At 50.2% G+C, this 16,589-nt stretch overlaps 1 protein-coding gene across 2 annotated transcripts in view; it reads right to left on the reverse strand.

Moving 5' to 3' along the window:
* BRDT (bromodomain testis associated) overlaps positions 1–16,589 on the reverse strand; it is a 2,469,968-nt gene that overhangs the window by 536,126 nt on the left and 1,917,253 nt on the right. For both annotated transcript variants that reach the window (XM_086953938.1, XM_086953937.1), the window contains one exon: positions 5,793–5,926. In XM_086953938.1, coding sequence (XP_086810064.1) covers positions 5,793–5,926 — 134 coding nt within the window. The remainder of the gene's footprint in view (positions 1–5,792; positions 5,927–16,589) is intronic.

Below are 16,589 nucleotides of genomic sequence, written 5' to 3' on the forward strand. Positions count from 1 at the left end.
CTACAGCACGCTCTTGGCTGCAGCGGCCCACAGGACAAATCACGATGGTGCACAGTAGCAAAAGGTGTGTGCAGTCAGCGGCTACAGCTCTCCTCTGGCTGCGGCGGTCTACGGGACAGCTCACCGGGATGCACAGTGGCCAGGGTGGTGGCCACTCAGCGGCTACAGCTCTCCCCTGGCTGTGGCGGTCCACGGGACAGCTCACGGGGATGCACAGTGGCTAGGGGTGTGGGCACTCAGCGACTACAGCTCTCCTCTGGCTGTGGCGGCCCACGGGACAGTTCACGGGGATGCACAGTGGCTAGGGGTGTGGGCACTCGGCGACTACAGCTCTCATCCAGCTGCGGCGGCCCATGGGACCACGCACGTTGGTGCACAGTAGCAGGAGGTGTGGGCACTCAGTGGCCACAGCGCTCTCTCGGCTGCGGCGACCCACGGGACAGATCACGGTGATGCACAGTAGCATAAGGTGTGGGCAGTCAGCGGCTACAACTCTCTCTCGGCTTCAGCAGCCCACTGGACAAACTACGGTGGTGCACAGTAGCAAAAGGGTGTGGTTACTCACCGGCTACAGCTCTCCCTCGGCGACCCCCGGGACAAATCAGGGTGGTGCAGGTTCCGGCGGCTCCCAGCGGTGATAGGTCTCCTTCAGCTGTGGCCGCCCACACGGATCCTGCAGAAGGTTGGAGGGTGCAGATTTAGGAGGGCGCTCAGTGGCGGCAGTTCCCTGTGAGCTGCAGCTGCCCGCACAGGTTCAGCAAAGAAAGGTTCAAAAGGTTCAGAATTAGGCTGGCGCTCATCGTTGGCAGTTCCCTCTGAGCATCAGCGTCCCGCCCAGGTTCAGCAAAGAAAGGTGCAAAAGGGGTCCAGTCCGCGGCTCTTACAGTAGACCTAAAGGCTCCAGATTACTTGACGGGGGCCTCACCTGCAAGCGAAACTCTCCACACAGGAATTCCAACGGCCGACTGGGGAAGGTCTAATGTTCCTGAGACTTTGGCAGGAGGTTCCCTCGATTTGGGTGGTTTCTTCGGCAAGATGGGTTAAAGTTGCACAGTCCTTTTCTCCATTTACTCGGAAAGAGTTTCGTCTTGACATCCAGAAGAAACACTTGGCCACAGTTCCAAGTCTTTGTTCTCTAAGGTTGCAAATCACTGACTCCAGTCAGAACTAGATCGGTGGGGTCGGGGAGCACTTGGTTTACGAGGCGACATCCCCCCTTTCAGAATGAGGGGGTCTGCTATCAGACACTCCGTGGGAGGTGGAGCCTTCATTCACCTTGCCAGGCGCGACCCTGCTTGGATCAAAGAGTCACCTCTCCCAACGCTTGGAATACCGATCCCTCTCTCCAGCCAGGTCTGACCCAGCTGGCCCTGCTGCTCCAAAACCAGACGGCCAATACGCATACTCGCAACAGCCCGCAGTAAAGCTTTAAACAATAAACTACCGCATTTTCAGGAAAGGCATTTCACAACATATAATACCAAAACGGTCCTCACTAGAAGGTGGCCCTCGCTGGCCTGATTATAAACATATTAAACTCGTAGTTCCTATCGGGTTCCTAGGCCCATATAGGGTGATAGACAGTAATCCTTAACAAAATAGGCTATACTAATGTAAGCATTAGAGTTATCCTAATTCACACAGTTATTTATATATATGGAGCATTCGCGCTGTGGCACTGAGTAGCAGTGGCGCGGCGACCAGAACATCTATATCCAGCCAACATTCAAGACAGGAAGAGTAGAAGGGGAAGGGAGACCTACGCCAATGATGCCAGGTCTAACAATACCAAACACTCTGTTCCCAGTCCGGAGCCACAAGAATGACTTGTGCCCGGTCGCTCCTGATTTTCTTGAGCGCGCATGGCAGGAGTGGTATTGGCCAAAAAGGCGTATAGGAGGTCTGAGCTCCATTCACAGCGAAAAGCATTACAGAGCAAGTGCTGCCATAGAAACTCCAACGTGCAAAACTGCTGTCATTGCGCGTTCTCTTCAGAGGCGAACAGATCTAAGCAAGGTTCTCCCCACCGCTGAAAGAGACCTTATGCCGCCTTCGGATGGAGACACCGTTCGTGACCTGAAAGGCACCTTCGGCTGATCTCATCCGCCCTCGCGTTCAGAGAACCGGCCAGGTGTTGAACCACCAGGAAAATGCCCTGAAGTTCCAGCCAAGTCCAGAGACGCAGGGCCTCTTGACAAAAGGTCTACGACCCCACTCTGGCAGTGTTGTCCGTAAACACCTGTACGAGCCTTCCCTTTAATGATGGCAAAAAAGATTTTATTGCTAGCCGGATCGCCCAAATCTCCAGGAGATTGAAATGGAGCTTGGCTTCCACCGGAGACCAGAGTCCTCTGATCTCCACCTCCCCTAGATGGCCACCCATCCCAAAAGGGACACATCCGTCACTACTGTAATATCTGGGTGGGGAAGGGAGAGGGGTCTGCCCTTGAACCAATCGTGGTCTGTTAGCCATCACTGCAGGTCTTTCGCAGTGCTCTCTGAAATCTGAACCAGGTTGGTGAGATTTCCTCGATGCTGTGCCCTTTGGAACTTCAGGTCCCACTGCAGATCCTGCATGTGCCACCGTGCATGGGTCTCTAGCAGGATGCAGGAGGCCATGAGTCCCAACAGCCTCAGTCATTCTCCCCAAAATCAAAGATAAAGGTTGAAACATCTGTATCATAGCCTGAGTATCTTGGACGCACAGCTTGGGAGGATAGACCCAAAATTGCACCTTGCGCAGAGCCGCCACAATGAAAAGGAGCGTCTGAAAGGGAGTTGGCATGTGGATAGTGAACCCCAGCAAATGCAGGCGGTTCACCATAGCCTGGAGGTGGGAGACAACTGCTTGGGATGAGCCTGCCTTCAACAACCAGTTGTCGAGATAGGGGAAGACTGGAACCCCTGATCTCCGCAGATGGGCTGCGACCACCGCCATCACCTTCATGAATACCCGAGGAGTGCTGGTAAGGTCAAAGGGGAGCACTGCAAACTGAAAATGCTTGTGGCTCACCGTGAACCGCAGGTAGCGACGATAGGTAGGCAGGATGGGGATATGTTAGTAGGCATCCTGCAAGTCTAGAGCTACCATCCAGTGTCCTGAGCAAGCGTGAGCATCTTGAATTTCTGGAAGTAATTGAGGGCTCTGAGTTCTAGAATAAGGCGAAGAGCTCTGTCCTTCTTCGGGACCAGAAGTAGCGGGAATAGCAACCACTGCCTACTTCGGGCCCGGAAACCCTCTCTATAGCTTCCTCGGCCAAGAGAGTTGAGACTTCCTCACAGAGCAAGGCAAGGTGATCTTCCGTCAGCCGATCGTACACTGAAGGCATGGATGGAGGAGTAGTCTCAAAGGGAAGGGAGTAGCCCCTTTGGACTATTTGCAAAACCCACTTGTTCGATATAATGTTTTGCCAGTGGTGGAGATGATGGCGTATTCTGCCATCGAATGGGCGAGCATGATCATGGGGGACTGGACTAGGAAGGTTTTGCAGCGGAGGAGGGGATTGTAGCTTGGCTCAACGATTGGTTTTCTGACCCACAAGGCCGGGGTAAACTGCGTCCTAGGCCCTGCAGAGGTTGCTGAACTTGCGAAGCCCTCTAGCCAGGGTAGGGTTGGTGCAGCTGATAGGCTGTTCTGTAGCCGCAAAAGGAGCGAACATTGGATGAAGCTGTGGGGGCAGTAGTGAGGCCCAAAGACTTGGCTGTGGCCTGCGAGTCTTTAAAGTGCTCAAGGGCAGCATATGCTTTGTCTCCGAAGAGACGGGAGCCATCGAAGGGCATGTCCATGAGGTTGGCCTGGACATCCCCCTAAAAAACAGATATTTTCAGCCAGGCGTGGCGACGTACAGCCACCGTTGTGTAAATCGTTCTGCCTAGCGAGTCCGTCGTGTCCAAGCCACATCTGATTGTGAACTTAGCTGCGCCCCTCCCGTCTGATATAGCTTGGAAGAGTAGATCCAGGTCCTCCTCCGAGACTCTGGGCAGCACCTGTGCCACCGTATCCCATATGGAATGGGAATAACGGCCCAAGAGGCATGCAGTGTTCACTGACCGCAATGCTAGGCTGGCGGAAGAAAACATTTTCTTCAAGAAATTTTTCTGCCTCTTGGGATTCCCTGTCCGGAGATGCGGAAGGAAATGTGCCAATAGAAGTGAAAGCTTGGACCACCTAGCTTTGGGGGGTGGGGTGGGTGGTGAGGAATTTGGGTCGCCGGTGCAGGGCGATCGTCCTATTCACAGGAGCCCCTGTGCTGGGTTTGTCCCCAGATGGAAATCTGTCAAGGCCTCATTAAAGGGCAGTAGGGGTTCCAAACTCAAGACCCCAGGCTGCAGGACCTAGGTCAAGACATTTGTCTTGACTGCCACTGTAGGAAGCTGCAGGTCAAGGACCTCCGCAGCCCTACGCACCAGAATGGCAAAAGATGCCCCCTCCTCCGTAACCAGGGTAGTTGGAGAAAGCATGTCAGTGTCTGGGGAGGTGTTCAGACCACTGGCTTCACCAAACTCCTCATACCAGTCCAGATCTTGTTGCTGTTGCAGGATTTACAAGGGATCGCGCTGCCCCCCCCCCCAATCCTCTTCTTGCATTCCTAACCCTTCTGAATAGGGCAGAAAAAACGGCATGGAGCCATATGGCTTCATTGGCACCTGTTGAGGCCGGAGACGCCCAACCGGCTCTGTGTTGTCAGGAAAGAGAATAGGGAAGGAGCTGCTGGTAGGCACTGGTAACGCCAAAGACCTTGGCGCCGGACGCAATGCCGGGGAAGGTCGCTGAGGTGGTGTGACCGGCGTCGGTCTGGACCCAGGAATGGGTCCACCCAGAGGCTGTGACGCCAGGGCTGGAGCCACCGGTATAGAACCCACGGGGGCCCCTCCGTCTTCTGAGCCTGAGGGACCAGAGGCCGCTGGCATGGTCAGGCCGCCCAAATATGTTGCACGTGGCATCATCATTTTTTTTTTTAGTTAGGCAGGGGTTGCTCTCGGTCCTGGCAAGGGATGGAAACGCGGAGACAACCCAGGCACCGGCTCCGCGTAGCAGGCCTCCAACGCTGAGTTGCCTCCGCCATCTCGTGAGACGGGCAGGGTGAAGACAAAGCATGCTTCGACTTCTTGTGGTGCCTCTTACCTGACTGCAACGAAGAGGATTTCGATTCATCAGAGTGGTGCTTCCTCTCGACCGAGACCTGGACCGAGACCAACGAGGCAACCTCCAAAGTACAGGACGCCGGGCCGCGAGAAGCTTTAGCAACCGCTCCCTCAAAGCTTCGGGTCCATGGCCCGGCAGTCTGAGCACGACTTGGTGTTGTGGTCACACTCCAGATATCAAAGACAGACCAGATGGGGTTCCTGACCGACATGGCACGGTGACAAGCGCTGCACGGCTTGAACCTCAAAATCTTCTTACTCGACATGCCACACCAACACACCAACGAAGTCAACAAAAAGTCAGTCAAAAAATGAAAGGGGGTAGCTCGCTGCAAAGGATCGGTGCCGATGGCACAAAAAGAACGGAAGTCAGCGCGCCGGAGTGCTGGCTATATTGATAACGCAGACGTCATGACGGCGAACACGACCCAGGCGACTTCACACGGAGTCAACAGACGCCACCTTCTGGCGCGCAGGGGTACTGCTGAGAAAAATCTTCCGGATCCAGCCTCCCACCTGGAAGTTCAAATATAAGGAATCTGCAGCTAGATGTCTCCATCAGATTGCATGCAAGCAAACATCAGAAGCAGTAATTTAGGATAACAAGGTCAAAAGTCAGAAAAATATCTAAATACTTCCAACTATACCTTTTTAGGAGTGACCTGAGTCTCAGGAAAAAATGTATTTTTATTACCACCGTCAACTTCCATTACAGAGGGTCCTTGTTGATGGGAGGAAAGCGAGAGTTTCTCGACATCAACTGAATGGCTTGTTTTTGAATCTGCAATATAGAATGATTTTAGATATTCAGACATGTGTTCAATCATTTAAAACATAACGCCTAAACATGTACGGAAGTGCCCGGCATTATCTGCTTTTTTTTACAAGTTGTGTAAACTACCACAGTACACACTGCTGTAGCAGTTTTGGTGTCGTTTTATTTTTAGAACAATTCTTGATTGAATTTTGAGTCAACATTATAGATTTTCCATTACAAGTATGTATTATAAGTTCACTACAATAAGATTATCATCAATTGTAAACAATCACACATATAAACACAGAAGTCAAGAAAGAAACAAACAATTCAATATAGAAACATAAAAACTAGTAGACAAAACAAGATCCATTCTAGCATTATCTCACTGTGATGTCATCAATGAAGGTTTTGGGGTATGTTACCGCCGCCATGCATCAATGGTGTAGCAGCAAGTCCTATGTCAAATTCCTTACATTTTACATGAATGCTCCATTCCCTTTCAAAAGCAAGTATGCATGTTCCAGCATTCAGGCAAGAGCCAAGTATCATGGCCTATATGACAGAGGCCTTAAAATAATTAAATTAGCTGTAGTCTTAATGTAGAATAAGTGAGTATTTCATCAAATAGAATAAGTGCACCTTCTTCAGGAACTAGCAGCACCAAGTCCCTCCTTTATAGCCAAGGGTACTTTGCACCATAGGATTGACAATGTTCAAATCAAAAGTAAATGTCCCAAAAAGCAACCTGCTGCAAGTGTAAAATGCAGGTCTTGCTAAAGATTAGAAGAAAGTTCCTCGGGCAACCTATATATTCAACAACTCAACACTCACTCACTTCAGTACATAGGAAGTCCAGAACTAAAATGTTTGCCTACTCTTCCTTTATTATTTATTTATCCACATCAATATCTTCATACATTGCATTGAAAATTCAATCAAACTTCTTATGTTTCATGCCAAAATTGGGCAAAAACACACTCACTTGGATCACACATGAGAAGCATTCCAATTCATTATATTAACAAATACACATGCCTAATACAAACTTCCACACCATTTCCACCAACCAGTCATTTGCTCCTTCATTCATACCCCAACGTCATCTTAACATTCATAAATTACATCACAACAATAAAAATAGTAATAGAATTGGGTCTTCAGTGCAGCACATTGCCTGTGCTTTAGTCTGTACACCATATCACACAACCCTGAGTCTTCACCAGTTTCTCCATTGATTTACAATTGTCATGTCCTATCAAGGATATCTTTTTAAAATATCAACTGCACTTCTCGTATACTAATACTGTTTCTTCAGTCATAATTGTTTTTACATCCCACAGATTGCATGGCTTTTGTACGGGTTAGAATCACATAGATAGCGTGGCTTTTGTATAAGTTAGAATTCACATGCGTTTTAGCAAACAACTGCTGTGTTCTTCAGGATAGCCATGTGAAAAAACCCTTTATCACATCTCCACCTCGAAACATGACAACAAAACCTACTTCGCTGCACATATACTGTCAACAATACAGAACATTTTCACCAAAGCCCAATGCTTGTGTGTCACCATGTGCTCCAACAATCATCCCACTTACCTAATTGTAGTAAAATTTACCTTATATCCAATTAAATGTGTGACAAGGAGAGCGTGACCATGAACCGGACACATAGCTCTGATGAGTGGGGCCATGAAACAAACCCCGTCTCACCTTTCTTTTCTCAACGACAGGAGGACTAGACTGTCCCGAATATTCCGCTCTTTCCCAAGGACAAAGAAAAAGAGCACTGCTTCTTTAACGGGGGAGAACTCTCACTAACCCCCCCCCCCCCCCCCCCCCCCAATGATGACGAGGAAGGTCAGAAGATGGAAGATTCGCAGGAGCCAGGAGGCCAACATCCCTGTGGGTCGCCCAGCCACGTTCCAGGAGGAGCGTGGCTCTCGCAGGTACGCAAGCGTTTCACGGGCTGGGTGGGCAGAAGGGCAAAACCTCTGAGATAATAATTGGGTTCCCACTATCCCGGTATCCCTGCCCCGAGCACCAACCTCACTTTTTTTGTAGACGTGTTACGCACCGAGTGTGTCCTCACTTTCCCTCCCTCACCATAGTTTGCTGTTTGAACACTACACTCAAACAGAGTACTTTTGTGTTTTCTTACACGCTCCACCGCATATCCCTCACTGGACGGCACCGCACTGGAGTGGAGAAGGAGAGGACGGACCTCGCCGAGGGACCGAGTGTCTCCCGAGACATCATCAGAGCCCCCTCTACCTTACTAAAGACCCTTACCTTATCGAAAACGTGTGTTACGGCCAATAAAGCAATCCTTAACACCAACCAACGTCTTTGCGTTTTCACCCACCCCCAACAAGTGGTGGAGAATGCAGGCAGCCTGACATCCATCTGAAACACCTCGATGGACGCCCTAATCCAACACCTGGTAATGGGCCAGGAACAGCTCGGATGGGCAGTAGAGCAACAACTTACCTCTGCCCAGACAGATAGAGACGCCTTCAAAAATACTATATCAGCTCAAATCGAGGGACTACTTAAGATGATGAATGATCCCTCTCACCCAGCACCTCGAGAACAGAGAAATCCCACCTCCGGACCCTCTGGGGTCTCACTACAGAGATATATGTCAGGGGAAGATGCCTTCTTGTTAAATTTTGAACTGGCTGCTCGGGCCTGTGGAAGGCCGGTGGAGAAATGGCCGTTTTTTCTTGCTCCCATGCTAACCGGGGAAGCTCAAGCCGCCTATCGGGTGGCCAACGCAGCCGGAAATACACCCTATGCCGAAATAGAAATGGTGATACTGGATCACCTAGGACTTGATGCAGAAGCCTATCGGGTGCGTTTCAGAAAGGGGAAGGGCCTGTTCGGGGAAAACCCAAAAACCCTGTTTTTCCGCCTGAAGATGGCAGCAGATAAGTGGTTAACGCCAAGTACAAGCAGCAAGGAAGAGATAATGAATAAAATCTATCTTGAACAGTACTTAGACGCACTCCCGTTCAACACCCAAAAATGGCTGCGTCAGCACTCCCATTTGACTCCGGAACAAGCCATTGACATGTCCTCTACCTATTCTCGAGCACAACCAAAGCAATATGGCTGGGAATTGAAAAAACCAAACAAGCCCCTGACCAGCAAATATGAGAAAAGACCTCGCATGGTTACAGAAGTCATCAAACCTCGGGCCAACAGACCGGAGATCCCTTCGTTCAGGGGGCCTCAATGCTTTGAGTGTGGGGCCTGAGGACATATTGCCCGAGTTTGCCGCCAGAGAAAACCAGTTGAAGAGCCAATGGAGGTGGGGTACATACCCAAGTCAATACTTTACACCGCTGAGATGGGGAATGAGCTTCACGTGAGTGTACAGGTGAATGGGAAAGAGGTAAAAGCCTTTCTTGACTCAGGTTGCCGGCAATCAGTGATACAGGGAGTGTTTATAAAGCCCACACAGGTGGTCCCTGATACCATGGGACACATTAGATGCGTGCATGGCGATGTCGAGCCTTACACGGTAGCGACCATACCCCTAGACCTGTACGAAGGTAGGAGTTATGGCATACGGATGGGGGTGATGGATACGTTGCCCGAAGAATTGATTATAGGGACTGACAACCCTAGGTTTCTAGACCTCTTCCTACACACCTTACAGAGGCAGACTGACCCTCATCCCAATGATCCCTTAAGACAGAAAGCCAACACCCCCGTGGCAGCATTAATAACTCCTGAGCCTTGGACACTAGACAAAAGCTTCAGATTTGCTCAAGCTAATGACGCCTCCTTATTTAACGCCAGGGAACAGGCTCATAGTACACAGGATTGTACTAATCCTATTTACCCCCGATTTCTCATCAAGGAAGGTCTGTTATACCGTCAGGGTAACAAAGAGGAGCCCCACCAACTATTAGTCCCAGAGAACAAATCATGTTCTTCTCTCATTCCCACTTAACAGCAGGGTGTATTGGGAGTGAAAAAACCACTCAGAAGGTTGTAAGGCATTTTTTTGGGCCTGGGACATATAAGGACATAAAAACACATTGTCAGGCATGTGACATCTGCCAGAAGAGGAATACTCACCGCCCCCCAGCAGTTCCCTTACAGCCCCTACCAATAATAGGTACTCCATTCGAGAGAGTAGGGATGGACCTGATAGGTCCACTACCAGGGACAGGAGGAGGGAATGAATATGCTCTGGTAATAATAGATTATGCCACCAGATTTCGAGAAGCCTTCCCATTGAGAGCACCAACCATGCGTTTGATTTCCGAAAAATTCCTGGAATTTTTCTCTCGAGTGGGGTTCCCCAAAGAGATCCTGACAGATCAGGGCACACCCTTCGTGTCAAAACTAATGAAGGAGGTGTGTGGGTTGTTAAATCTTCGGCAGATATGAACATCAGTCTACCAACCACAAACCGACGGCCTCATCGAGAGGTACAACGGGACCCTCAAGTCCACCTTAAAAAAGATGCTTGCAGTAAACGGCCAGGAGTGGGACCAGTTGTTGCCTCTAGCCTTATACGTCATTAGGGGTCAAACACAGAGTAGCCTTGGGTGCTCATCATTTAAAATGTTATATGGACTGTAGTGTAGTTCCAATATTTCCAATAGGCTCTGCGCATTGGAATAACAAACTATAGTGTAGACGTAGGACTGAGGTCGACTAGGTCTCTATTGAATATGTTAGACTTAATTGTGTGTGCCAGCTAGCTCAGAGGTCACTAGAAACTTTCTCGAGTAAAAAAGAAGGCGTTAACTTTCCTGAATAGACAAGAAGGGATTAGCTTCGGACAACCATAATGTGAGAAGTTGGCCTGGTATATAATGCTCACTAATTCTTAGTGATCACTTTGTACCATGCCAAGCAACCCTTATGATGATGGTTGTAATTCAACCTTGTAGACCAGTTATCCTAGTGGTAACGTGGACAAAGCAGTCTTAGGCTAAACTCTGAAAGGCATGTGAAGCCAGCTGTTATACCATACACAACCCCCTTGAATACCAAATGAAAGGGACACCACACAGATATATATTGAAAATATATATTGATTTATTAACTATAAAATCCCCTGGACTCTTTATGAGCACAGAAGCACAAGCGTTAAATCACAAGACAGTTTAAAATACACAAAAGTTGCACAATATGGATGAGCCCTAGGGGCCACCTAAACCATATACTAAGAAAGTGGTATAAGAGATACCAATAGGAAAGGGAACAGGCCTTGGGAATCGCTGGAGCTATTCGAGACTAGCAATGATTAAGTCGGGAAAGGCCCACGGGACTCGGGTGCAGTGTTCAAAGGGCACGCACTTTCCAATGCAAAGTCTATGGTGCGTAAAAAGTACAAAGTTAGAAAGTTAGGAACTTTCCGAGTGACCTACGGAGCTGAAACTTAAGACACAGACCCTTGAGATGTGTACCAGTGCAGGAGCACCGGCGGAGCTGAGTTACCTCACTCACAGGAAGCGGGTGCACAGGGTCGAAGTAGTGTTGGTTTTCGTCACGCTGGTCGATGGTGCTTGGAGCTGAAGATGCTGCAGGCGGCTCGATGTGAAGAGTTCCGGTGGATCCAAGGGTGGATCTGAAGATGTGAAGACCTGAAAGCAGAGGGGACAGTGTTCAAAGTCACTAGCCAGTGACTACCGTGGAACCAGATTGGAACCAGGCGATGTCGGGTGCAAACAGGCGTTGTCGGGTAGCTTCTTTCTGCAGCCACGTGGATACCCGGGGTCGAGGACGTCCAGGAGTCGGTCACGAGCTGTCCCACGTAGGCTTCTCGCTGTTGGCGGTGTCGGCAACTTGATCGGAGCAAACAGGCCTTGGCAAAGGCAAGCCAGGCAGAAGTTGAAAGATGCTTAACACTCGGACCAGCAAGGTCAGAGCGGGTGCTCCTTTTTACAGGAGCTTGGGTAGGTCTGGAGCAACCAGACCTGCTGTGTAAATCGTCGGTTTCGTCGCCAAGATGGCCGCTGACCACGTGGCTAGTGGACGGGATGGCGCGTCGAGTGGCACAATGCAAAAGGGCCCCACGCAGATCGTGGAGATGCTGGAGGGCTGATCTTCGGTGCAAGGGCTGCTCGGTGGTGGGGGTTCTCAATCCCCAAAGCACAACGTCGAGGATGCCTCAGAAGCTGCGCAGTCAGCTTTTCGAGTGTCTTCCAAGAGGTCCGGTCCCACGTCACTCGGTGCCTCCACGGGTCCCTTCTTTGCAGGGACTGTGGATCGGGCTCTGAGAGGTCTGGGAGTCTGGTTCTTGTCGGGCTCTGGGCTCGGGCTCCGGCGGGAGGCGGCGGCAAAGCAGACGTCGAGTTGCTGGTTGGTGCCTGTGTTCACAGGGTGGCCACTCCTAGACCACAAGGGAGATTCTCTTCAGTCTTCTGAGCAGCAGAATGTCGAAGTCCAGTCGTCTTCTTAGTTTCAAGTTGATTCAGGATGATCTGCTGTGCAATGGCACTGCTCCCACTCTTATTCCCAATCTGAGGGGTGGATCACCTACTAGGTCCCTCCTCTGGGAGGAACCAGGAAGGGGGGCGGTTACACCCCCTTTCCTTTGTCCAGTTCCGCGCCAAGCCTGGGTCTGGAAAGTCCCAGGACCGGTTTGGACTGGCCTATGCACGGGGACACCTTGTGTGCCCCGGGCATGTCTGATTCTATTCAGCCCTGTCCTACCCAATACACAAAACCCTGTCTGGGGTGGGGCTCGCACCTCCCAAGGCAGGAAACCCTTTGTCCAGGCCACCATCTGCCGAGTTTCGGTCAGCAGCAGGAGGCCAGACTCGTGTCTGTGGTGGCAGCATCCATTTTGTGATGCTGAGGCTCTGTTTAACTTTAACCGGGGTTAAGGCTACACACATGTCGTGTCCCTCTAGAAGGGTGGAATGCTATCCCCGTCGCCATAATTGGTGAGGGGATAGTATTCCAATTCGTATGACACCTTACTCGACATGTTTTGATAAAGCCAAACCAAAGATAGCATTTAACCGCGAGGATTATAATGCACTTAAGAGTATATGGTATGGCAATATCCCGGAACAGCTTAGGGAGTTGTTCCCGACAGCTGCAGACAGGCTCAGCTCATGCTAGAGCACCATCTCACATATTACCAAGCACTCTGCCTCCAGGATTGATGAGGCCTTCCATAGGAGTGGCTGATAGGAACATATGTGTCCAGTTTAGGGTTAGGCACAGACATACTGTACCTAAGTAAGAGGTGATTACACCAACTTACCCCAGCTGAGTGATCAGCCAGTTGTGTCAAATATGGAGGCCAGGCCAGGGGTGGCACAATACATGCTGCAGCCCCTGGTAGGCCTTGGATACACCAATGCCCTCGGCACCTATGGTGCACTGATACAGGGGCTCACAAGGTGAACCAGTTCCAATTCGTAATGCACCTAAAGTGCATTGGCAGTAATTTAGAGAGAGAACAGCAGGCTGTGGGTCTGATTAGCAGGCCCACAGCCACATTAAGTCAGAAACCAGTGAAGCAAAAAGCAAAAATTTGGGGTGACCATAGGATAGCAGACCCTACTCTCCTACATAACCCCCCCCCCCCCAAACGCAGGGACATTAGACTAACCTTGACCAGTTGTGTCTTCATGTTCTAAGTGGAAGTACCTGGAGAGACCATCTGCGTTGCCATGGTCAGTCCCTGGGCGGTGCTCCACTGTAAAGTCCATCCCCTGTAGGGAAATGGACCACCTGAGTAGTTTGGGGTTTTCACCCTTCATCTGATTAAGCCATAGGAGGGGCTTATGGTCGGTCTGAATCTTGAAGTGAGTGCCAAACAAGTATGGTCTCAACTTCTTCAGGGCCCACACCACAGCAAAGGCCTCCCTCTCTATAGCTGACCAACGTTTCTGTCTGGAGGTCAGCCTTCTGCTAATGAAAGCAATGGGCTGGTCCTGGCCATCTACATTAAGCTGTGAAAGCACTGCTCCCACTCCCAACTCAGAAGCATCTGTTTGGACAATGAACTCTCTTGAGTAGTCAGGACTCTTCAGGATAGGTGCAGAGCACATGGCCTTCTTCAGGTCATCAAATGCCTTTTGACAGATTTCTGTCCACTGAACCTTTTTGGGCATCTTCTTAGATGTCAGATCATTAAGAGGAGTCACAATGGACCCATAGTTCTTAACAAACTTCCTGTAGTACCCAGTCAGGCCCAAGAAAGCTCTGACCTGAGTCTGGGTGGTTGGAGGGGACCAGTCCTTGATGGTCTGGATCTTACTCTCCAGTGGTTGAACCTGGCCTCCACCTACAAGGTGGCCCAGGTATACAACCTTACTCTGCCCTATCTGGCACTTTGTTGCCTTGATAGTGAGGCCTGCCTTCTGCAGAGCCTCAAGCACTTCCTTCAGGTGGACCAGGTGATCCTCCCAGGTGGAGCTAAAGACAGCAATATCATCCAGATAAGCTGCACAAAAGTCATCCAACCCAGTAAGGACTTGATTCACCAACCTTTGGAAGGTGGCAGGTGCATTTTTCAAACCAAAGGGCATCACCACAAACGGATAATGCCCACTAGGGGTAGAAAATGCTGTTTTGGCTTTAGACTCCTCAGCTAACCTGATTTGCCAGTAGCCAGCTGTCAAGTCAAATGTGCTCAAATATTTGGCAGAAGCCAACTTGTCAATGAGCTCATCTGCCCTTGGAATAGGGTGTGCATCTGTCCTGGTGACAGCATTGAGTCCTCTGTAATCCACACAAAACCTCATCTCTCTCTTGCCATCTTTGGTGTGAGGTTTGGGGACCAGAACCACTGGGCTAGCCCAGGGGCTCTCTGATGGCTCAATAACACCTAATTCCAGCATCTTTTGCACCTCAGTCTTTATACAGTCCCTGACGTGGTCAGGTTGCCTGTAAATCTTGCTCTTTACAGGAAGACTGTCACCAGTGTCCACCACATGTGTACACCAGTTAGTCTGACTGGGTGTCAACGAGAACATATGCCTGTATGCCTGTAGAACTTGTCTGCAGTCATGTTGCTGATGTTCAGTGAGGCTGCCACCTAAGGCCACACCATCAACTGAGCCATCCTCAGGGTTCTGAGTGAGCAGGTCTGGGAGAGGGTCACTCTCTTCCTCCTGTCCCTCATCTGTAGCCATGAGCAAGCCCATGTCTGCCCTGCTGACATATGCCTTCAATCTGTTTACATGGAGCACCCTGTGGGGGCTCCTGGGAGTTCCTAGGTCCACCAAGTAGGTAACCTCTCCCTTCTTCTCCAGAATTGTATGCGGTCCAGACCACTTGTCTTGGAGTGCTGCTGGGGCCACTGGCTCCAACACCCATACCTTCTGTCCAGGCTGAAATTCAACAAGGACAGCCTTTTGGTCATTCCAAGCTTTCTGTAATTCTTGGCTAGCCTCAAGGTTTTTGGATGCCTTTTCCATGTACTCTGCCATCCTGGAGCGGAGACCAAGTACATAGTCCACTATATCTTGCTTAGGCTTTTTGAGAGGTAACTCCCATCCTTCCTTCACCAGACATAGGGGTCCTCTTACAGGGTGCCCAAACAACAATTCAAAGGGGCCGAAGCCAACCCCCTTTTGAGGGACCTCTCTGTAAGCAAACAAAAGGCAGGGCAGTAGGATGTCCCATCTTCGCCTGAGCTTTTCAGGTAATCCTTTAATCAAGCCCTTTAGGGTCTTGTTAAATCTCTCAACAAGCCCATTGCATTGTGGGTGATAAGGAGTGGTGAACTTGTAGTTAACACCACATTCCTTCCACATAGCTGTCAAATATCCTGACATGAAGTTGGCACCTCTATCAGATATTACCTCCTTAGGAAACCCCACTCTGGAGAAAACTCCAAGTAAGGCCCTGGCCACAACAGGAGCTGTTGTGGTCCTAAGTGGAATTGCCTCTGGGTACCTGGTGGCATGATCCACTACCACCAGTATGAATCTGTGCCCAGATGCTGTAGGGGGATCCATTGGACCAACAATATCAATCCACACTCTTTCAAAGGGAACCCCCACCACAGGTAGTGGTATCAGGGGGGCCTTTGTTGTTCCACCTGCTTTACCACTGGCTTGGCAGGTTTCACAGGAGCGACAAAACTCCTTGGTGTCTTCAGACATGTGAGGCCAGTGAAAGTGAGGGACAAGCCTGTCCCAGGTCTTGTTCTGGCCTAAGTGTCCTGCTAAAGGAATATCATGGGCTAAGGTGAGAAGGAAACCCCTAAATTGCAGAGGTATAACCAACCTCCTGGTTGCACCAGGCTTGGGGTCTCTACCCTCTGTGTAAAGGAGTCTTTCATCCCAATAAACTTTATGGGCACCTTCAGCATTCCCAGCAGCCTCAGCAGCAGCCTGCTGTCTGAGGGGTTCAAGAGAAGGACAGGTTAACTGAGCCTGCCCCAAGTCTGCCCTAGAAGGTCCCCCTGTCCCCAGAAACTCAACCTGATCAGGTTTAAGTTCTTCAGAGACAGTTCCTTCAGGGGTCTCAAGATCAGTTTCCTGTGAAGCCTGATCCTCACTTGTAGGCAGTTGGGAAGGCGCAGCCTTAACCCTCCTGTTCTTCTTCTTGGAAGGTGCTTGGTCCATTGTTCCAGGATCCAAGACCTGAGGTTCAGAGAGGCACTTTTTGGCCTGTGACCTGGTCACAGCAAGGACATGTGATGATATCCCTAACATCTCTGCATGAGTCCTGTACTCAACTTCTGACCATAGAG

Source organism: Lissotriton vulgaris, chromosome 1_1 (assembly GCF_964263255.1).
Source record: "Lissotriton vulgaris chromosome 1_1, aLisVul1.2, whole genome shotgun sequence".
Taxonomy (NCBI): Eukaryota; Metazoa; Chordata; class Amphibia; order Caudata; family Salamandridae; genus Lissotriton; species Lissotriton vulgaris.